Source organism: Rhinolophus sinicus, chromosome 12 (assembly GCF_057876585.1).
Source record: "Rhinolophus sinicus isolate RSI-liver-muscle chromosome 12, RSI-T2T, whole genome shotgun sequence".
NCBI lineage: Eukaryota > Metazoa > Chordata > Mammalia > Chiroptera > Rhinolophidae > Rhinolophus > Rhinolophus sinicus.
In genome coordinates, this window is record NC_142512.1 from 35,448,018 (window position 1) to 35,470,610 (window position 22,593).

Genomic DNA, 22,593 nt, shown 5'->3' on the forward strand with positions numbered 1-22,593 from the left:
GGATGAAATCCCAACTCTGCCATTACCTGGCTGTGTGACCTTGGGCAAGTCACTTAACCTCAAGAGCCTCATGGAAAAATGAGAGCGATGATATGTCCCTGGCTAGGGTGTTGCAAGGAGTGAGTGAGAGACTGCAGATGAGCCTCAGATTTGTTTTTAGCACCAGCTCAGCTCACTCCTCCTCCTAGTCCCCCCACCCCCAGACAGACCTTTTTCTGGAGTCTTGTGGTAGAGGAAGCAGAAGCAGCCAAGCCCGACATGCCGGCCTGAAGTTCTTGACACAATTTTCTTTGAACCCCCAAAGAGAAGGCTGAGACTGGAAGTGCCAGGGTAGGTGTTCTAACTTCCAAAAGCCCCCAAATCCCTTTAGTTCCTGGCCAGTTCCAACTCTGCCCCTGGAGGCCCTAATCCAAGACCAGTTGCCTCCACCAGCCCCTTTCCACCCCAGCCTTAGACCCTTCTACCTACTCCCCACCCCGATGTATCCTGGAGCAGGATCCAATAACCATTCAGACAAGCAGCAAGAGGCTAGCATCACCGTTATTATTACTGCTGCTAAGTTTCAGTAGCATCATTATTTCCATTTCAAAACCCCTGTAATGGGACACAACAGTTTCCATCATTGATAAAGATTTTACATTGTTGGGAGAGAAGCCACAATTTCCTCCCCCCATATATCCACTGACTCTGGAGGGTCCTGGGCGGTGGGGGGGGGGGGGCTGGGATGGAGGGGAGGTAGTAATTTAGCTCTCCAGCTTTATCTTGGCCCCAGAATCCACCAACAATTAGAAGAAAAAAAGGCCCAGAGCCCCCTTCCCAAATCCCCCACCCTCGCTACGGAATAGACAGCTACAGAATTTTATAAAAATATAAAAGCTTAATCTGCAGGCCTAGGTGATAAAACTCTAGGAATTTTGTACAGTTTTGCTTAAAAAAACAACAACAAGGCAGCTCTATAAGCACCCCCCTCTCCCCACCCAAGGAGGACAGAGGAAAAAGAAATTGACATTATTGCATACCCAAAAGGATCAAACCAGGTGTTTGCTTCAAGGAGTGGTGTCATTTTTGTCCAAAAGAGCAATTAGAAAAGGTTTCACCAGCTTAGGAAACACAGGTCGGAAAAAGCCTCCAGGTCCATCATCCAGCAGTCTGGCATCCCTCCCCCCCCCCACTCCCCCCCCCCCCCCACAAGCCCCAGTTCTCAGGTGTGAGGGCTGCCCGCTGCCATTAAGGTTGAAAGAAATCTGGGGTTTGAAGGCGCTGGGCCTGTTCAAGGGAGTAGGGTTGGGGTGGCTGTTTGGGGTGGTTGGCAGGGAACAGGCTGGTTGAGCCTGTAGTCCGTGCCGCCTCTTGGCACCAGGGTTTCAGATAAGACAATATTGCCTATGGTAGCGCCAGAAAGGAGGCTCTGGGCCACGCCACTGGCCCCTCCCCCTCCTCGCCCTCCCTCCTCCCTGCGAGCTCCCACAGGGCAGGCAGCAGCAGGCCGTGTAAACACCTTGATGGTGCCCATTCATCACCCCCCAGGGGGTCGACTCCCCACTCAGCAGCCTGGCTTCCCTACCCTATCAACTCCACGGGAAGGCTGCCTCTAGACACCTGGGCCAGGCCCCCTCCATCTCGGGAGGGAGCAGTCCACTGGTAGTTTAATCCCACTGGCAGCTCAGCCCCAATGGGCCAGTGCCTGCAGTGCCGTCAGCAGCCCCCACCCCCAACAAAGCGGGAGGCCGAAGCCCAGACCGCTCAGGTCACCCGAGCTGAAGCCTGGGAATGGAAAACCTAGAAGCGCCGGCCCCCTCCCCCACCAACCCAGGGATCGGATCTCAGCAGCTGAGGCGGCGTCCCCCAGCCTCAGTCAGCCCCATTAACTAAAACAGCTTCATTATGCCAATTTCCAGCTTTCAATGTGCGGCTGATAGCTGTCAGCAGAAATAAGAGTTAATCTGGAATTACTCACATTTACAGAGCTGCCTGGCTCAGAGGGAGCGATAAAGCTTTGATAGAAGCAGGAGTAGATCCTGCCTGCCCAGCCTTCTGCCCTGCAGAGGAGATTCTCCCCTCCTCCCTCGCACCTGGGAGGTGAGGCCCAAGGGTTGCAGCCCTCCAGGGAGAGGCATTTGTTCTCTCTCTCTCTCTTTCTCTCTCTCTCTCTCTCTCTCTCTCACACACACACACACTCATGCACACGCTCAGACACACACACTCTTTCATACACACGCAGAGGCAGCTCTGACCCCTTTTATCCCCACCACCCACTCCTCTTCTCCAGGAATCTCTGTCCAACACCATCTGGAAATGCCTAACTGTCCGTTTTGCTTTTACTCTGGACCGTGATTAACTTTTTATTTTGGAAAATTAGTTTATTATATAGATATAGATATAGATATGTATGTATGTATATATAAAAAGGTTCCATTTCATTTGTAAAATCTTTTTTCTTTTTCTCTTTTTTTTTTTTTTCCTACAGAAAATGATGACGAGGTTCAAGGAGAAAATAAGTTACATTACAGTTTCCAAAATGGTTCTCGCTCTCCGCTGAAGATGGGCCACCGTCATAGTTGTAATGCACTCGCGGTCCCAGCTTGTGCTTTGCAAGAAGAGGGAATATAACTAGACTGGTTATTTTAGGTTAAAATAGCCAAGAGACAGACACCTTCGCCTCAAAAATATTCTGAGACACATAAAAGTAGAAGGAAACAAGTCTCTTCAGTCACAAAATGTCGTACATCCCGCATATACTAGATTCAATTAATTTAATAAAATAGAATATACATAGAGATTCTGCACAAACGTATTGCTTTCTCCCAACAGCTCCTGGTGTTGGGAACCTCAGCTACACTGGACCTCTCTTTCTGCCTGGAGCCAGGGTCGTCAGGGCTGCTGCTTCCAACTGTCTGGAAATTCTGCTTGCCAGTGCCCAGTGCCACTGAGGCAGGGAGGAGCCCCTCCTTGGTGCCCACGTAGAACTTTTTTCAGGAATATAGTCCAGGAGGAAGAGCTAGGATTTGGCACCCAGTGGAGAAAGGTGAGTGGGAGAGTGGGACAGGACTCAGGGGTCCAGGTCTGCTGGGTCAGAGGATAAACCAGAGACACTCAGCATGTCTTTCTTTTGGGGGGACGAGGCAGCCATGCTGTCAGGGGGGCCGGAGGCCAAGAGCTCCTTGGAGTCACTGGATGGAGCCCTCCGCCGGAGGCAGACACCAGGACTGGGTGGGGGCCGAGTGCCCTGGCTCTCTGGGGGGTCTATAGAGATACTGGGTGGACTGAGTTTTTTCTTGGGCCGGCTCCCAGGTCCCCCAAGAGGCTGCCCCCCGAGGCCAGAGGAGCCAGGGTCCAGGTGGGGTTGGGAGCCGCTGTCCAGGCAGCTGACAGCGATGGAGTGCCGCCTCTGTTCCTCCAGCCAGGACACAGGCCGGGGTCGGCAGCTCTGGGCCTCCACACTGTAGCACTTCTTCAGGTCCCGTGGGGATGGGGGCTCCTCCTGGCTGCCAACCGGCAGGAGGTCTCCTGAAATCCAGCTCAGCTCCGTGTCCAGCTGTAAGCTGCTTCTGGTCTCTGGTGGGCCTTTGCCCCAGGTGGGCTCTGGGCCTGGGCAGGGAGCTGGCGGGGGTGTGTGCTTCGAGATCTTGCTCTGGCTGCAGGAGTGCTGCTGCACCTGGGTACCCAAGCGGCCCCAGAAGGAGGAGGTCCGGGCCAGAGGCGGGGAAGGCCCACTCACCTCTAACAGGTCCTCCCTACTGCCCAGGCCCTGAACGTCCAGGGAGTCAGTCCTTATTGCTGCCTGTATGGGGGGAGGGAGGCGGAGAAGGGCTCAGCTTGGGGGCTTCCTCTCCCCCATGAACTGTCCCATCAATCAAGCCAGATAGTCCCCTTCTCCCCCTCCAGGGAGCTGCAAGATCACGCTAAGCAGGGGTCCCAGTATATGATCTTGCAGCCTGCCCTCTATTGTCTTCCATGCCCCGTCCCCAACCCTCCCCCAAGACTGCAACTCCCAGCCCCTGGGACACAAGAAAGCACTGGGCCAGCTCTGCTCCTCAGCTGGCTCTGTCAGACCCCCCAGCCTCTGCATAGGCTGTTTCTTTGGCCTTAAATACTTTCCCGAAGCACCCCTCAACTTTATGGGCTCAGGTGCTCTGTGATGTAGTGCCTGACAGTGCCTACCCTCAAGTCAAACGGACGGACCCCTTCCTCGTCTTTGCTCCCTGCTGCACCAGGCACATAAGCCTCACAGCAGTGACCTTCCACTGCAACGCTCTGATGGGATGTATGTCTCCGCTATGAGACCATGAGCTCCAGAGGGCAGGCGCTGTCTCATTCGCCTGTGTCCCCAGGGCATGGCACACAGAGGCTGCTCCGTGAATATTTGCAGAATGGATGACTGTGCCTGCTCCCCCAAACGGGTGGGATTGAGCTGGTCCTCATGTGGCCATGCGCACACATAAGAGCACATATAGCATGGGCTGTGGACTTGCCTCTGGGGTCACACAAGCCTCACCAGGCTATATAAGCCTCTGCTTTATGGCCCTGGAGTGCGGGCTCCAGAAGGTGGGCCCTGGACTTGGCCAAAGGTAGACACCTAAAATGTGCCTCGCACCCCTTACCTAGGTCTAGAAGTACAGAGAATAGGGAAGCAGCTCTGGGCTGGGGAAAGGGAGGCAGAGACCTGGGCTCTGCCTCCAACCTGTCAGGTGTCCCTGGGCAATCCTGGCCCCGCTCTGGTCTCCAGGCCACCTCAGTGAAACAAGGGAGGGGTGCAAATGCCAAGAGGGCACAGACCACTTCTGCTTTGCTCGGTATTGGGTCGCTGGTACCCAGTCTGGTTCATCCCTGGCACACAATAAATGTTTGCTAAGAGAATGAAAGTGGCAACCCTGGTCATCATCAATAGCCGAGGATTCCCAGCAGAAAGGCCAGCCCCCAGGCCCATGCCTACCTCTCCACACCTGCTCACCTGGCGCCTAAGTGGCCTCTGAGCCAAAGGGGAGCGGCCTGGTGGGGGCAGTTTGGGGATGGTGCCCCAGGTGGGAGCACTGTGGGGCTGGAGCAGATGGGGTGCATCTTTGGGAAGCTGCAGGATGTAGCTGGGGTCTGCTGGCTGGGAGTGAACAGACAGGATGGAGCCTGTGGGGCAAAGGGGAGGGGGAAGGATGAGAGAGAAGAGCTGGAAGGTCAACCAGTCTAGCTCCCACCTGAATCCCCTCCCTGTCACTCTCCCTCCCCCATCAGGGCTTCCACCCTTACCACATAACCCTCACCCTGGATTGAAAGCCACCTCCAGCAAGCAGGTGCTGGGCGCCCCCTTCAGGCTAGGGGCTCTTCAGAGGTTGGAGAGACCTCATTTGCTGCCTCAATTTCCCCCCAGGTCAGGACTGAGCTCAGTCTCCCCCCAGGTCAGGTCAAGGATGAGATCCCTGGTGTGAGCCAAGCCGGCCTGCCCCCACCCCTGGTACCTGACTGAGCTTTGGGGAGCCCCCAGCCCCTGTGTCCCAGGGACCCCTCCGCAGTGCTTCCATCTCGGCACATATAGCTGTCATTGGGCAGAGAGTGCGTTCGGCTGACCCCAGACTTTCGCACACTCAGCAAGTCTGGTCCCAGCGTGACAGGCACCTCTGGGTGGGGCTCCATCTGCAAAAGAAACAGGGGAGGGAGATGGGAGGAAGAGGGGGCATCCAGATTGGGTAACTGAGGCAGAGCTGGACAACAGAAACCAAAAGCCCTACCACCACCCAAGGCCCTGGCCCCCATCCCCTTCTCGGACAAGGGGGTAATGGGATGAGTGTGGTCGGGCAGAAAGGGCAGACATATGGACGAGCCCTCCACACACAGGGAGGAAGGAGGTGGGAGGAGGCCCTGCCCCTCCCCCCAAAACCATCCACACTGCAACACCTTGGAGCCTTCCAGTGGGGATGGTGGAAGGGTGAGGAGGTGTCCAAAGGAGGGAGAGCAGCCCCCAGCCCCCAGCCCTGCAGGTGGTTCAAGAGTGCATTCTCAAGGCCCCACTGAGAGGGACTGAAGCACCACAATGAAGGATTAAAAGCTAACAGCTGCCCCAACTTTAATCCCCTGTGCTGGGGCTGTGGGGGGATTGGCAAGTGGGGGAGGACCCTCCCAGTGGCAGCCGGGACTGCCTGCAGAGAAGCGGCTGTTTCGCCATCCAGTTCTTTAAGGCAGCCTTAGTACCCAGCACTGGGCATGAGCTGGGTTAATATGGATCGAATGACATGAACACTAGGGGATGTCACAGCTGGCTCTCCCACCTGTCTCCCCCCTCCCCTTTTAATTACACAGTGACTCTGGCAGGGTGGGGATGGGTTAAGGTCTGGGTACTATGGACTCAGGTCCTCCCTTAGAGGACAGACTGGGGGTTAAGGCGGGTTTTTAAAAAATCGGTTTCAAAGAAAGGCAGTAATCAGCCTTTGACCCCAGCCAGAGGGAGGAAAAGTTTGCTTCCCAAGAGACTTCTCCATCACCCTGTCTGTGCCTAGTTCTTAGAGAGGCTGTAGGGCTCCTGTCCCTACACAGGCCCAGTCAGTTAAGCAGCCCCACCAGATCTGAAAATGGCTTTGTTGGAAGACAATCTGGATCCTTTGCTTCCCCTCTCCGCCCAGGTTCCACTTTTGCACCCATCCCCAAGAACCCTAGGCACTCCCAGCCTGTGGTCGACACAGAACCCTGCTGTGAGGAAGGGGGACCCTGTGCCCTCTTAACTCTCAGGAGGAGGGGGCTGCTCAGAGTGGGAAGTGGCCAGGGTTTGGGCAAGGGTAGAGAAGCTGTCGAAACACAAAGAAGCCCCCCAGGACGTAAGGACACACAGGGACAATGACAGAGGAGACAAGGATGGCCCCCAGGTGAAGAAGGGCATGGTGGTGGCAGCAGAGATGTGGCTCTCACCCATTACATGGTAGCGGATGGCTCATGTTAGGGGGGAGGTGGGAAGGAGGGGTGCAAGGAGGGGGAGGGCTGGCTCGCACAGGGCTCCAAACTTGGAGACTGATTCTGCAACCAGGGGGGCCCTATGGTCAGCGGCCTGATGCCACCTCTTTTTGGGCCGAGTCACTCCTGATTGTCTGGATTAACGCTTTCACAACTGCCGCCCCTGAGCCCTTCTGGGGGAGGCCCCAATATAATCTTATCTAATTTCTTTGTCCACAGTGGGGGACCTGCAAGACTTAGCAAAGCCTAGGGCACTAAGTGCCTGCTGGTTGTGCCTCAGAGTGTGGGCCTGGTGGCAGAGTGAGGGGTGGGGAAGGATCTGGAGCCCTGCTGCCAGCCTGGCCCCTGGGGAGTCTAGGGGAGCAGTGAGGGGCTGTGCATGTACATTGCTCTCCAGGGCACTAAGTAAGAGTGTGTGAGTGTCATCAGGCAAAGAGTCATCCGTCAGAGCTAGAGAGCAGGATGGTTCAGACACAATCTCTGACGTCAGAGACAGAGCCTCCATCTCAGCTAGAGGGATCTAGACAGGGAGAGAGATGATCAGGCGTAAGAAACCAGGACAGCGCACACTCTTAGTGTGCACCACACACATGCAATGCACACACGCGTACACAGAGCCCCTCTTCCCCCTTTTCACAAAGCACAGGGAGAAAAGGCCTCCCTCCTCTCTCCCCACCCTTCTCCCAAGTAAACTGACAGTGCCTCCCTTCCCCCCTTCCCCCACCCCACTTCAAACCCATACTCTGATCAGAGAGGCTGCGGCAGGCACCAAAGAGCCAGAGCAAACACTGACAAAGCAGGAGACACAGAAACATATTCTAAAGATACCCCAGGAACCTTAACAGCACCCTCCCACACCACCACACCCAGGGAGGAGCGGGATGGGGAAGGGCTTTCGACTCTCATAAAGATGATACCAGGGGGGGAAAAAAGAAAAAAAAGAAAAAACGAAGAAAGGCCAGCAAAGCACCTCTCTGCTCTCAGCACAGACAGAGCGGCATGGGGGGTGCTGGGGACAAAGCCGCCAATCTGATGACTGTTTTCTGCCTATTCTCTCTGCTTCCAAAAGCCTGGCAGGATTTGGCATGTCCCCAGATTCTGGCTTCTCCCCTCCTGGGCCCTCCTCCGCCTGCTGGCAGCATGCCCATCCTTTCAAGCTTGGGTTCTAGGAGATGCTTTCCTCCCGCCAGCCTGAACTGGGCACACCTGGGTGGGCTGCCACACCATCTGGCTGGGTCACCTGGGATCTGCAGGGGAGCTTCAATGCCTACAGGACCCAGCGGGAGAGTGGGGCCATCCCTCCCGGATGAGCTGGCTATGCTGATTACCTCTCATCACATTCTCTTCTACCTCAGCACCTTTCCCCATGAGTCTCCTTCAGGATTGGAGGCCTAGGGAAGGCCTCGCTCTCCCACTGATCACTCTAGGTCATGGCCAGTTTCATGTAGCCTATCTGAGACTGAATCCCAACAAGATGTCAGAAACCCTAGAGGCGAGGTCCCTTCCCACGTGAGGATCACAGTCCATTTCTTTGGATCAGGCTACAGGTGTCCCAGGCACTGGGAAACTGCCTGCCCACCCCTCTACCCAACAGGCCTATGGAACTCGAGGCTTTTCTATCTCCAGCTGACACCTGTTTCCTTGCCTACACTCCAGGTCTCCTGTAGCCCCTGAACTAGGAGGGGGATGGAAGGGTGTTCTGCCATGTGGAGGGGGTCAAAGGCAGCCAGACAGGTCACAAGGGGAGAAGAGTAGGACCCCAGAAAGTAGACGATCTATGTTTAAATGGGACTGGGGGAGAAAAACATGTGACACTGTGGGAAGGGGCTGGGCTTGGGGAAGAAATCAAGTCCTATGTCACACCAAGGTCTCCAGTCTTCTATTCCCTCTTGGGACCAGGTCAGAATCCACTGGCTCCTGACAGCACCCATCATGCCCAATGGGTTCCATGGCTTAAAAAGCCACCAAACAGAGGACCAGGTGGTGGTGGTGGTGGTGGTTGCTACTGTATTCAGAGAAGAAGCAGACTGTGGGCTAAGACATGTCCCTCAGTGGGTACCCTAGACTCCCGCACTATCCCCAGAGACCTTTTGCCCCTGGATCTGGCACCTCACTTCCTCTACTCCCTAAGGTCCCACAGCCAACTGCTCTTCTGCTCCATCCTCCTCTTCCAGGTTCTTTCTTACCAATGCTCTCTCCAAACCCCTCTTCCATCCGTCCTCTCACTCAGAAGTGCAATCTCAGCATCTCTACCTTCCAACGATGGGTTTCAGAGGTTGATATCAGCCTGAGGGACCCCTGCCTGCCTCCTGCCAAGCCCAAAGCTCAACTGAGGCCCTACGGCTGTTCTTTCTCCAGGTCCCCAATGAGCAGGAAATACCCCACCTCCCCAGAAGCAGGCACAGCATGGCACAGCCCGGCATGGTCAAGGGAGGGGGCACAGCACGGGCACAGTAACCTGTGGGTCGGAGCCACCCGGGCTGCTGGCCGGAGGGTAGGCAGAGGGCTGGCCCTCCGGGCCCGCCAGCTCGTCCATCAGCTTCAGCTCCCCTTCCAGGGAGCCCTGGATCAGCAGGGATATGGTGTCAAACAGCTGTCTGTCCTGGGAAGGACCAGCCCATAGGGGGAGCCGGAGAGTCAGAGGAACGGGGTCAGAGGGGCAGTGACGGGAAGTGTTTGTGGCAGGGGATTGGCAAGAGACACAGGGAGAAAGAGGAGGTCACACACACACATACACACATGCACACACAGCAACAAGGAAACGGAGAAAGAGGAGGGATGGGGATGGTGGGGAAGAGGGAAGGGTGGGAAGAGGAAGGAGAGATTGGAGATGGAAGATAAGAAGAGCCCACAGGGAAAGGGAGAAGGAAGGAAAGAGAAGATTGGGGAAAAGGAAGATGGAATCGGGTAGGTTGAGGGTGGGAAGGAAAGGTGTGGCAATTGGGCGAGGGTAAGAAAGAAACAGGAAGGAAACAGAAAACTTAGCCTTGAACCTAAGAGCCAGGAAAGGGAGGCCAGGCCACGCTGGAGGCAAAGGGAATAGATGAGCCAGCACATATACTGGCGACTTGTTGAGATAGCCCCGGGTAGTGAGTACGGGCAGCCATCTCTGGGGACGGGCAGGGAACTCCTGGCCCCTCCACATCCAGGCAGGAGAAGCAGAAGGATCCAGGGGGTGCCCTTGGGTCTGCTGTGCTGCCCGCTCCCTGTACACCACCCACCTACCAAGCCCCTGCCCCCCTTCCCACCCATCTCTGTCCCCACCCCCCCTGCAGTGGGGGGGGTGTGTGCTCACCGTGGGGTGCTCCAGGGAGAAGCGGGAGGCCGTTCCAGTGTGGGCCACGGCATGCGGGGCCCCAGACTTGGGGCTGTCAGGGCCCTCGACCCCAGGCCAGAGGAAGGGGCTGCCCAGTGGCGAGTGCGGCTGCGGGCTGAGTGTCTTCATCTCCAGCTCGAGCTCGGCCTCCAGCTCCGCCTCCTCCTTGGCCTCCTTGTTGCTCTCCTCCAGGTGCTTCATCAGCACAGCGATCACCACGTTGACCAGCACAAACTGGGCCGTCAGCACAAAGGACACGAAGTAGATGGGGGAGATGACTGTGTTGTAGCAGGTGGACTCCTGGTCACAGTCCCGGAGCGTGTCCTGGGGGAAGCGGGTTAGAGGGGTGAGGCTGGGAGGACAGCGGACTAAGCCATCATGGGAAATCGGGTCACTGGTGTCACCGAGCATTGAAAGAGGAGAAGGAAGGGCAGGAGGAGGGAGCTACAGTGTCCTGGGAGCAGAAGAGCATTAGACACTGGCCTGGGAAGCGTGAGTCAGAGCATGTCCCAGGGAGAGGGAGTTCCAGAGTGTTCTGGCGTGGGGGATACGAGGACCCATGCTTGTATTCACATCTTGCCAAGGAATCTTGGCTCAAGAAGCAGGCCTGCTTCCTTGGGGCCTAGCCAGCCCTGGGGCCTATCCCAGTGCAGGGGGCTCTTACCTTCATAATGCCATTCCAGTTGTCACCTGTGGAGACTCGGAAGAGGGTTAAGAAGGCCATGCCAAAGTTCCGGAAGGTGGCATGCCGGCCCAGGCCCTCACAGGGGTGCGTCTCGTCACACTCTGGAGGAGAGAATGGGAAAGAGGCCCAAGTTAGTCGAGGAGGCCCTGGGTCCCCAGCCCTGGCTCCTGCACCCTCCCCACCCCAACTCACCCAGGTCTCCAAAGAGCTCCACCCCCAGAGCTGCAAAGATGAAAAACAACAACATGAAGAGAAGTCCCAGGTTCCCCACCTGGAAAAGAGGGAAAGAAATGGGAAAGGTGCCGCTGGATCTCCCAGCCAGCTTCCCGGAGCCCCCCGCCCCTTTGGAGAGTACCCCCTCCTCCCCTGGAGGACCCCTCACGCCCACTCCCACCTCCTAGCTACCTGGGGCAGGGCCTGCATCACCGTGTCCAGCAGCGCCCGCATACCCACAGCCATCTTCAGCAGCTTTAGCACTGCAGAAAGGACAAAGTCGTGAGCTGGCCCCTCTGGGTCCCAGGTCACACCGCTGGTAGAGCCAGAGCCAGGGCTGAGGTGGTTAGGATGGCCGGCCCCGGCCAACCAGGCTGCCCCGGCTCCACGGCCACCCTCAGTCCAGGCCCAGCCTTCCCCTGTGGCGGAGGCTGTGAGAAAGACCACAGGAAGCACACCCACCCCGTGTCTGGCCACCACAGAGCTGATCCCTGCTGTCTCTCCCAGGGCCAGTCACCCTGGGAAGGCAGGCCCATGGGCACTGACCTCGGGCAATGCGCAGCACCCTCATGATGCGGATGATGGTGGGGTTGATGGGCAACGAGGCATTGACCTCAATCTCCTCCAGCGTGATGCCCATGATGGACAGCAGCACAATGGCCAGGTCCAGCTGGTTCCACCTGAAAGCCCAGGACAGGGCCCTGAGTTGGGGGTGGGGAGGCACTGCAAAGGAGGGGGCAGCTGTGGCTACAGAAAGGAGGGTGCTGGTCCTGGGTCCAGCCTTCCCATCCTGCAGAGCGACGTGTTGGTGGCACGGGCAGGGCTAGGACTAGCTCGAGGGCCTCTGCTTTTTGTTTTTATTCATTTGCTTTTTAAATGTTTTATTTTAGTTTGTATTTATTTCATTTGCTTCTTTATTTAGCACTTACATGGTGTTTACTATATGCTAAGCACTGTTTCCAGGGCTTTACAAATAGGAACTCTTCACAACTCTGAGGTGGATACTATTATTATCTCCCATTCTACAGATGAGGAAACGGAGGCATGGAGAGGTTAAGTAACTTACCCAAGGTCACCAGTTTCTAAGTGGTAGAGCCAAGATTCAAATCTGGTCCAGGCAGTCTGGCTCCAGGCTTGGTGTACTTAAGCCCGTCTAGGCCACATTGATTTCCAGCTGCCAGTGTCCCCCAGGCCCTGTCTTATCACATTCCCTCCCTGCCCTCCCATCTCCCAAGCTCTGGAGGCCCTTCCACTCCACCCCATCATTAGCCCTGGGTAGGTCCTAGAAGGAGGGCTGAACTTGCGGAGTTAAAATCACTAGATCCTCTTCAGTATTTCCCTGGTATTTCCATGCACTTTCTCTACTCCCACAAACCCCTCCCCATGATTACCTGTCCCCCGCCCCTCTCTGTTACCTGTCCTGGAAGAACCGACGGAAGCCAAAGGCCACAAGTTTGAAAACGGACTCCAAGACAAAGATGACGGTGAAGATGTAGTTGCAGATCTTCAGAGCCTCGTCCAGGATCTGGCAGGGAGGGGGCACAAGGCAGGGTCCCTGAGGCCCAGGGACACTGCCTGTCCCTTGGCCTCCATCATACCTCCCCGATCTGGGAGACAGGGTGAGTTAAGGGGACCTTTCTTCCCCATTTTGGCCATGATGGCTGACCACTACTCCAGGATAGAGCAGAGCCCTCATTCACATGCTTTACCCAAACTTTGTGCTAAAGTATCTCCCTCCTTGAGGGATGGAGAGGAGCTCACATGAAAATGTGCTAGAAGGCACAGGATGCAAGAACTGGAACGGGCCTTGTGCATTGCCAATTCAACATTCCTATTTTACAGATGGGGAAACTGAGGCTTGGAGGGCAGCCAATGGATGCCGACTTGAGAAGTGGCAAGATCATTGGTGAGTTCTGGAGCTGGACATTCACTAGAATCTAAACTCCAGAAGGGCAGGCCACTAGTCTGCCTTCTTTACCCTTAAAGGTCCAGCCTAGCCCAGAGTAGGCACTCAATAGATACTTGCTGGATGAAGAAACTAGGTCTTCCACTTCCTGGCTGTGTGACTTTGGTCAAGTCAACTAACCTCTCTGAGCCTCAATGTCCTCATCTGTAAGTCCAAGATGAGACCCACCTCCAAGGGTTGCTGCAAGGAGTACAAGAGGAACCCCTGCGGAGTGGCCAGCTCAGGCTGGGTTAGGCTCACCCCTGTGGTGGTCCCGTGGTCGGAGGCAGGGCCCAGGAGGCCGGTCACTCACTCCTACCTGGGGCTGCTGGTAGTGCTCCATGGCCATGGTGACCACGTTCAGCCCAATGACACCCGTGATGAAGAGGTCCAGGTAGTGGCTGGTGCACAAGTGGTGGACAAGGAGCCGGAAGCGGGAGTAATCCGAGTAGTAAGGTTTGCACTGGGCCTCTGGTGGGGTGGGGAGGAGAGCAGAGCAGCCATTGGGCCCTGCCCCCTATGCCACCTCCACCCAATCCCTCACAGACACCAGCTACTTACCCCCCACCCACCCCAGCTGAAACATTCCAGTGTCATCAGCCCCCTCACCCTCCACATACTTCCTTTATTAGGGGGCAAGGGGAGCTCTCTCGGCATCGCCCCTCCAAAGCGTCTGTTCTACTGTCTACATTTGGGTGCAGAAGGGGCCAGGACATGCAGAGCTCCCCGCCACATTAGACACCAGGTGAGCCCCTGCCCCAAGGCAGCTTCCAAAATCCACCAGCTCCTCATAACACCTTCCACTCGGTGTTCTGCAGCGAGGTCAGATCAATAAGATGAAAAACAACCGGTCTTATCGGGCTCAGAGGAAGCTCCATCAACAGAGAGGCAAAGGCTCTTGCTCTTTCACCAAGCTCAGCCCTCGAGGGGCGTGGAGGAGATTACACAGAGCTGGGAATTGGAGATAAAACCGGAGATTGGAAATTGGACCTCTTCTTGGCTGGCTGCACTGACCTCTGGGGGGCAGGGCCTGGGCCTCCTGCACCCTCATGTGGGGGAGGGCAGAGGGGAGGCCGCAGGGCTCTGCTCTGTCCCAGACTCATCTGGGAGGACCCCACTTGAAGGACTCACCCAGTTTCTAATAAGGCAATGCCCAGCCTGCTCCTGTGTGTCAGGGTAGCATTAGACTACAGGCTGGGCTGGAAGCACTGTCTGAGATCTGTCAGAGGCATAATATTTCTCTTGTAATTAGTGAACCACTTAGTTATACAAATCATGGTGCCAGAAGGTTGGCCTGCTAAGCTGGCAGAATGAATCTGGGGACAGAAGATTGCAGGGGGCCCCTCCTCCAGGTGCTGAGGAAAGGCCAGGTCAAGTTGGCGATACATGTCATCTGGGGGTGGTTGACAGATTGGTGTCCGAGGCAGCCACAAAGAAAGAAGAGGCTCCCCATGGGAGGCTTGGGGCAGCCTCAGGTCCCAGACAGCCCTTCCCCCTCAGGAAGTCTAGGGCGAAAGCCAGCTCGCAAAGCCTGCAGCCTCTGAGGCCTGTGCCAGGGGTGGCTGGCTCAGGGGCAGCGGGAAGCTTTGGGCCCAGGCCAGCTCAGACATAACTGTCCTTTCCCATGCAGAGGACTATTTAACAGAGGGGTAAACTGAGGCAGGGAGTGGCCTGGGTGGGCCCCCACCGAAGGCCGAAGGAAGAAGAGCGCCCGAGAGCTGCATGTTCAGCCTCGACCCAGATGCCACTCTCCAGTATCAGCCTTGACGTGTGGATAACCAAGAGGCAGCAGGGCTGGAATGTCCTGGCTCACAAGGTGCATTAGGCCATCTTTTTGTTTCCCCAGACGTGGGCCAGCCAACTGTGGCTTTGTTTGCTCAGGCAGCCCTCCTGACCCCCAGGAGGGTGGGGGTGGAGAGGCCCGAGAGAGGGGACAACATGAGGCCTCGGGTCATCCACAGGGCGATTGTGGAGGGTGGACCTGGCGAGCGGGCTTCTTTTCTTTCCTTCTGTACCCACAAGAACCAGAGGGCGCTAGTCGCCTTGTGTTGCCTTAGCAGCTGGAACTCTTTCTCTGCATTAATCTCCATAAGTGCCGAGAGCACCGATCCCATTATGCTAAAATATGAATGGAGAATTAACTAAAATGTTTGAATACAATTAGGTTAGAAAAAGCGGCTCCTTATTAGCCCCATTATTAGCTGAGACAATGCAGAGGAGAGGTTAGAAGAGTACCCCCTCTCCCATCTCACCCCAGTCTGATCGTATAGGCAGCCCCAGGCCCAATTAAGCCTCCACAACCACCTCTGCCTTCTGGCCAGGGAGCCTCCTCCAAGTGGCCCAGGGGGAAGATGGGGCAGAAGGACTGAGGCAGGACATCTGCTCACAGCGACAGGTCCGGTCCCAGGCCCCTGGGTGTCTGCACAAACACCCCTCCACCTCAGCCCCACCCCAGACCAGCAGGTGCCCAGGCTCCTGGAAATCCCCTATGAGAGCAGCGGTCCAAAGTGCACCAGGGCCAACCTGCTCAGCCTCTCCTGGGCCAGTCCCTTTATTTTACAGAGGGAGAGAATGAGGCCAGCAGAAAGCAAGTCGTTCCTATACTGTGAGGCCGTGACTAAGTAGGAGCCAAACTCCCAGCTCAAGGCCCTTGCCAGCTGCCAGGTGGGTTTAGACATAGGGCCTTGGGGCTTGGGCCCCGGGGGTGCACGCGGACAGTTTGCACAAAGGCTCTTGCTGTCGGGCTCTGGATGACGCTACTGCCTGGCTGCTCCCCAGATCTTGGTTTCATAGGCAGCATCTGAGCTCAGAGCAGAAATAGAGACCCTCCCTCACCCCCACCCCGCCCCCAGAGGAGGGAGGAGCCTGGGGTGGATCTGCTCTCCAGCTGTTGCCCAGGAGGGGCCTGGACCACTGGTCACTTGCGTGTGGGCAGCTCTGGCCCATCGTCAAGCATCCCACCAGTATGAGCTGCCTTAGGCAGAGAAAGTACCAGAGTCAGACAGTGGGGAGGAGGGCACCCCAGGACTGCCCAGCCCTCAGTCAAGCAGTAGCAGAGGAGAAGTACAAGGAAGGATGTGAGGCTGTGAGTGATGGCAGCAGGCACAGTGAGTTAGTAGGTGTCACTAGGAGCCTGAGGCACGGCCGGGAGAATGGCAGGGAGTACGGACGGCAGGGACACAGGCCCCCACAGCTGACGCCACACCATCAGCTTTGGTGGCCAGGCCTGATCACTGGGTCCCAGTGGAAGGAGAGAGGGCGAGTGGAGGCAGGTACCACAGGTGGCTGTTGGAATAGAGCTGGCACCAGAGGCCGAGTGGTCACTTGGGGCCAACCTGATCACCTGGGCTGGACCCAGGTGTCTGGTCAGGCCCACTCCCCTGATAACCAAAGCCTTTCCCCTTCTGCCCCTCCCTGGGGTCTGGCAGGCCCCCCCTCCCACTGGGCGCGGCACATGGCGGGAATGAGAGGTGTGATGCATGTTTGATTCCTGCAGCCCCAGACTAGGGGCTGTGACTTCATCCCCATAACACTGTTGGGTAGGCCAGTGCCCCAGCACTGCCAGCCGTGCTGCTGATGGGAAATGCAGATGTTCACCTCCTACCTCAGAGCACGCCATGAGTATTTCTAGACGGGGCTCAGGAATCTGTGTTTTAATATGTTCTCCAGATAATTCTTACGTACAGTGAGGTTTGAAAAGTTCTGGTACAGACCACGTAGAACACCAGGTCTGGGAAAGAGGGGTATGGAATGATCTGAGCCCTACTTCAGGGTCTCTGAGGGCTCATTACCAGCTGGAGAGGTAAGACACACTGTTGTCATTAGTGCACGTACCTGCATGTGCCTGAGCCCCATCACGGCTTAATGTCCCCAGAATGGGGGTGCAGCGTGAGACTCACAAACGTGTTTAGCATCAACTGGGCATGTCAGGCGCAGTTAGTTCTTGGTGGCCATGAGAGTCTGCATGTGTTGGTTCTTGGTGGAAAAGCTTCTGTAGGCCAGCCCTACGCTAGGGTGGTGTGGGGATGAGTGGACGTGTGGACACTTTAGTCTACAGACCAGGTGAACCCACAGGGAAAAGCTGAAGGCCACTTCCTCCCACCCACTTCTCACCCACTACATATAAGGGGTTTGCAACACAGCCTGACACAGAGACGTGGGACCCAGGCAATCCAGACACAAACCAGCTGGACCTGCCTGAGCCCCAGAGAGATGGTCTCTCAGTGCCAAACAGTAGAACTCAGTACTGTCGTGACAGCAGTCATCAATCCACTTTAGGGCTTCGGGAATGACCTCTCAAATGGTGGCTCAGGGAGTCTCCCATAGGTGGGTCCCTGAGTCCTCCTAGGTCAGACAGCCCAACACCCACAGGGCAGCATCTGCCAGGGCTGGTTTCTGGGGGAGTGCAGAATAGTGGAGAAAGGTACAGCCCAGTGGTCCCCAGCCTGACGTACCAAGTCCTCAGCAACCTGAGAAGGCAGCCACATGGGGGTCCTTACATTCTTTTCAATATTTCTAAAGCTTAAATGAAATTATCCATATATGCCTGTGTTAGGACCCCACAGATGAATTTAGGGCAAAATGTTCTCCCCCCGCATCATTCACTGTGAAACCTTCTGCAGCTCAGAAGCTCTGATTAGCAATTATATGTGCCTTTGGTTAGTAAAAACAGTGAAACAAAGTCATTATTGAAGAGCTCTTAACTTCAAAGGCAGTCTTTTAAAATGCGGGGCCTGTTGGAGAAGATAAGGAAGGCCCTTGGGAATAAACAGGTTGGGAACCACCGTGTGGCGACATCAGAGGTTGTAAAGCCCTGTCCCAGATTCTCGGAGTCTCAGCCCCTCTGTGCGGGGACTGTGTTGGGAGGAGCAAGGGCCAGAGGACCAGGACAGGGCAGGACCAGGAGGGCCTTCCCAGAGACACGGCTCTTAAAGAGAAGGGCCCAACTCGCTCCCACATCTTCGGTTTTGGGAAGAAGCTATGGCTACCTCAGGCCTTTGATTCCCAATTGCTGCTGTTTGTAGCAATGACATAGCCACTGAGATTACTCGACTATTAATGAGTCTGTTCAATTATTCATTATTACATTTTTAAAACAAATCCTTCCCCTTTCTGCTCCTCTCATCCTGCTCACTTTTGATCAAAGTCTCCCCTTCAGACAAAAAGAGACAGGAGAGATTTGAAGCTCTAATAATCGAACAATGTGGCCTGGGAAGAGGAGCAGGAGTGGGGAGAGGCAGCAGGGGGCTGGGGAGCTCAGACGTTGGAAGACTTGGAAGAGAAGGTGGGTCCTTCAAGAGGTGTCCGAGGGAGAGCAGTGCTGAGGCCCTCACCTCCCGTCCAGCGTAGCACAGGTCTATGGGATGACACAGAGCCCAGCACCTTAGAGACTCTTACCCACTCGCCCCGAGGGGATAGAATCAATGAGCCATGGAGAGGGAGCAAAGAGGATGTCCCCGCACACATGAGGTGGGCCTGGGGGCAGGCAGGGCCTGACCACCCCCAGGCCACACCCTGGAACCCACAACCCCAGACGCAGTACCTGGCGCCGCGCTGGCTGAGCTGCCGGAAGCAATTACATCGTCCAGCATTAGATCTAAAAGAACGAAACACGACATTGGTCACTGGCCGGACCAGGTGGGCTGGGCAGGGCCCCCTCAGCAGCTCGCTCCCCCTCGGCTCCGACCCTCATTTTGCCTATAAATGGGGTGTGCTGAGCATGGGTGGCTCGTCCTGAATGTCCAGCCCCAAACTCTGGGGCACAGGGCACTTGAGGAAGACAAACAATTCAGCCAACGCATCAGGGTCGCAGGGACGGAATCGGAGGCACAGGGAGGGCAGGCAGCCTGTCATCAGAACAGATGTCCACTCCTACCCGAGCCACAGCCTCAGCAGCACCTGAGGTGGCTACAGACCCCAGAAGGGGAGCCAGCTGGTCAGGCAGGGCCACAAGTAACTCCTGCCAAAAGAATTCCATCTGCAGATGCCCTGCAGAGACAGCAGACTGCAAGGATGGGAGGGCGGATGGACCAGGGGTAGGAGCATGGCTGCTGGGGGTACTGCACCTGCTCAGCTTCAGACATCCACAGGGAGAGCAGAGATGGGACCCCTACCCTAGAGCCGAGCAGGGTGCCTTGGGCACAGGTACTGAGGATGTAAGATCTATATAGACAAGTGCACCACTCGCTGTTGCCCAGAGGCCAGTATCCCCTCAACACCCACCATGAGCTGCCCCCGCCTCTCACAGGGCACATGGGCTCTGTCCCACACTCACCCACACCCACACTCTCCCACACTCTCTCCCCTTGCTCCAGGTGCCCCCCACAGGCAGCAGGAGCTAGAGTCAGGGGCAGAGGGGTGGGAGGGCGCACCGCAGCCCCTAACCCATTTGGTGGTACTCACATTTCAACAAACCAAAGAGAAAACTCAGAGCACTGCACACATCTTATCGGCGTAAGGAAGACGGTTTGTGCAAAGGTGGAGAGAGGAAAGGAAACCCGTACACCAAACAGAGAGACACACAAAGGCTTAGAGAAACCCACACATAAAGACACTTAGAGAAACGTGGGCAATAGACATGACAGAGAGAGTCATGGAAATTATCGAGAACCAGACAGACAGGCAGGAGCCCTGAAGACAGGCAGACAGGTGCAAACACACCTGGAGACACTGCGAAATAAAGGGGCTCCCACACCTGTCACTTCTCTTGCACTCTTCCTGTAATCTGTGTGTCTTTTCGCTTAGTCTCAGCCCATCCATGGCAGAAGAACACGAGGAGGGAATGAGATGGGGGCCTCGCCCAGCCAAGGCCAAAAGACGCTGGAGGTCACAGGTGAGGGGGCTGGGGGCTCTAGGGCCAGAGAGTCATGTGCTTAGAGTTTCTGTGACCTCAGACCTTCTCTAAGCCAGGAGGAGATTTTTTTTTCTTTTCTTTCTTTTTTTTCCAGCTAGAGCAAAACATGACCGTCAGAAAGCCTGGGAGTTCTGAGGGAGCGTGGATATGGGGTCCTCTCATACTGCTCTCCACTTGCAGCCTCTGCCGAGGTCTTACTCAGCAGCTACGGACACTAGGCAGGCACTGGTTCAAGATGCTTGCTCGCCAACCCTGGGGCAGGCAAGGCGGCTCCTGGACCAATCCCTGGGTCTCTGGACACCAACCCAGGACAATGGAGCAAGATTCTCATCCCATGAGGCTCCTCTGAGAGTCGAGCTGGGAGAGGCCGTGCATAACTCCCACCTGGAATCATCTGGGGAGTTCGATGCTGAGACCCGGGGAGCCCCGCAGGGTGGGGATAGCTCCCCCTCCCCCACGGGGCAGAACTGGTCTGCTTCATGCTGGCTCTAAAGGCTGACATGCTCTTGCGGGGAAAGGAGGTGAGGACAGGGGAGGGAGCATCTTCTCCCTGCCCCCAGCCCCAGCCCCTGGCCCCGTATCGTCGCAAGGCCAAAGTCAAGCACGACTCAGAGAGATGTGGAAAGACTACCGACCAGCCATCTGCTTCTCCTTACTCCTTCTCTTTTTCTCCAGTCTTCGCAGACGCTTCTCTTCCCGCCGCCGGGCCTCCTCCTCCTCCTGGTGCTGACGACACTTGTGGAAGTTCTCCACCACCACACCCACAAACATGTTCAGGACAAAGAAGGCCACAATGAGCAGGAACGAGATGAAATACAGCAGCATCCAGGGGTTGTGGTTCATGACGGGCTGGCAGGGAGCAGGAAGGACAGGAGGAGGCGCCATCAGCCCACGGACGACGTCTCAGATGCTGGCCCATAGCCTGGGTTCTTTAAGACCGGGCCCACAGACTCATTAGCTACAGGGACCCAGCAGGGGATGTCAATGGATCACATGGGTTTGGTGTCAGGCAGTAGGGAGGGTTGGGAACTGTGGCAAAGTGGAGGGTAGCTCTATTCAAAAGGGGCAGCTGCTTCTTTTGTTCCAGCTGACTCCTGCCCTGAGGGAATGCAAGCCCAGTGTTTCCAGATCTTTGGATTTCTCCTAAGCAGGCTCAAATCTGGATTTTCATGCGAAATCAGCCAATTTTTAAATTTTCACCACTACATAAAAATGTAAACATGTTGCCAGTCAATGAAACATGCCAGGATTTGGCCCTTAGGCTACCAGTTACAGCTTCTCCTGTCTCTTTGATGGCATTTTGGCAACCTGCCTTGCCCTCTTTCTGTCTAGTGTCTGCACCCGTCATGCTTGGAGTTGGCCCATGCTGAGTGACCTGAGCCCAAAGATGGATCCTGCCCACCTCAGCCCTACCTGCTGGTCTACACCCACGGCATCCAGCCCATCGTACATGATGTCCACCCAGCCATCCTTGGAGGCCAGCACGAACAGGGACATCAGAGCCTAGGGGAGGGGTGAGGAGGAGAGGAGACCATCTGAAATCTAGGATGTGTGGCTGAACCAACCACCATCTGTCCTCAAAGCACCTCCCAGCAGTAGCTTGAGGGATCCCAGCGCTTCCGAGGTGAGGCTGGAGTCACACTCCAGGCCCCAAGAGAGCTCTCGGTCCCAGGGCTCCATGGCTAGTATGAAGCCAGAGGAGCCATGGGAAATGATCAGACCCTCTGAAATCCAGAAACCCAAACCAGTGTGGGTCAGGGAAACACCAGCAAAACCGAACAAACTACATTTCCTACATCTCTGTTTCTATAAATGTGGGGTAAGGAAAGGCCTCATCTGGACAGTATACCTGCACCCTGTGCCATGCTAAGCAAACATACATATGATCTCATCACATCCTTACTATGAGCCTCCAAGGAGACACCATTACCCATTCACCAGATGGTAAAACTGAGGCCCTGGCAAGTAAATCAATTGCCCTGCAGGCATCACTTAGCCTGGACCTCTGTCCTCTCCAGACCCCTTCCATCACGCCCACCCCCACGTCGGAGCCTGGGCTCACCTGGCCAAGGTTGTCAAAGTTGTACTTGTGCCGGACCCACCGGTAACTGGCCTCGGCACAGTCAGATTTGTTGGTGATATTCCTGGTGTCCTCGCCCTGGCACACGAAGAACTTCCCTTTGAAGAGCTAGACACACACATACCAGAGACAGAGAGAAGTGAGCTGTGACCCAGGAGGCCCCGAAACCCCCAGCCCTACCTCCCCTGGGTAGGGTGGGGGTACTCAGCCTTGGGGTCAGTTAAGTCAGGGAACCTGCCCTGAAGGCACCCCGTCCTCTGGGCTCCTTGGACAGAGCCCTAGAGAGAGGAGGAAAGGTCATGGGGTGGGTACTGAAAAAGGGTGGAAGGAGGGGAGCAGTCATTTGTTTTCTACAAAGGGCTAGGCCAGGTTTTTCTCCAAGTGGGGTCCCTAGACGGGCATCATCACCATCTGGGAATGTGCTAGCAGTGCAAATGCTCAGGCCCACCCCAGACCCACTGAATCAGACACTCTGGGGGAAGGGCCAAGTGATCTGGTTTAATGGTGGGGGTACGCGAGGTATTATTGACCCCACTTTACAGATGAGGAAAACTGAGGCTCAGGGAAG

The 22,593-nt window shown here is 56.0% G+C and overlaps 1 protein-coding gene across 19 annotated transcripts in view; it reads right to left on the reverse strand.

Annotated features, from left to right (window-relative positions):
* Positions 1-2,339: 2,339 nt before the first annotated feature.
* Positions 2,340-22,593, reverse strand: part of CACNA1G (calcium voltage-gated channel subunit alpha1 G) — a 64,645-nt gene continuing 44,391 nt past the window's right edge. For 4 of the 19 annotated variants that reach the window (XM_088802187.1, XM_088802189.1, XM_088802186.1 and 1 more), the window contains 16 exons: positions 22,008-22,133; positions 21,359-21,448; positions 20,581-20,794; positions 18,635-18,688; positions 13,412-13,563; positions 12,563-12,672; positions 11,694-11,827; positions 11,340-11,410; positions 11,127-11,205; positions 10,914-11,035; positions 10,229-10,573; positions 9,392-9,535; positions 7,319-7,453; positions 5,451-5,625; positions 4,952-5,121; positions 2,340-3,781 (listed from right to left, as the gene is read on the reverse strand). In XM_088802187.1, the coding sequence (XP_088658313.1) occupies positions 3,050-3,781; positions 4,952-5,121; positions 5,451-5,625; positions 7,319-7,453; positions 9,392-9,535; positions 10,229-10,573; positions 10,914-11,035; positions 11,127-11,205; positions 11,340-11,410; positions 11,694-11,827; positions 12,563-12,672; positions 13,412-13,563; positions 18,635-18,688; positions 20,581-20,794; positions 21,359-21,448; positions 22,008-22,133 (2,853 nt within the window). In that variant the 3' untranslated portion in view covers positions 2,340-3,049. The remainder of the gene's footprint in view (positions 3,782-4,951; positions 5,122-5,450; positions 5,626-7,318; positions 7,454-9,391; positions 9,536-10,228; positions 10,574-10,913; positions 11,036-11,126; positions 11,206-11,339; positions 11,411-11,693; positions 11,828-12,562; positions 12,673-13,411; positions 13,564-18,634; positions 18,689-20,580; positions 20,795-21,358; positions 21,449-22,007; positions 22,134-22,593) is intronic. The other 15 variants (XM_019730954.3, XM_019730958.3, XM_019730968.3 and 12 more) reach the window with 10 other exon arrangements.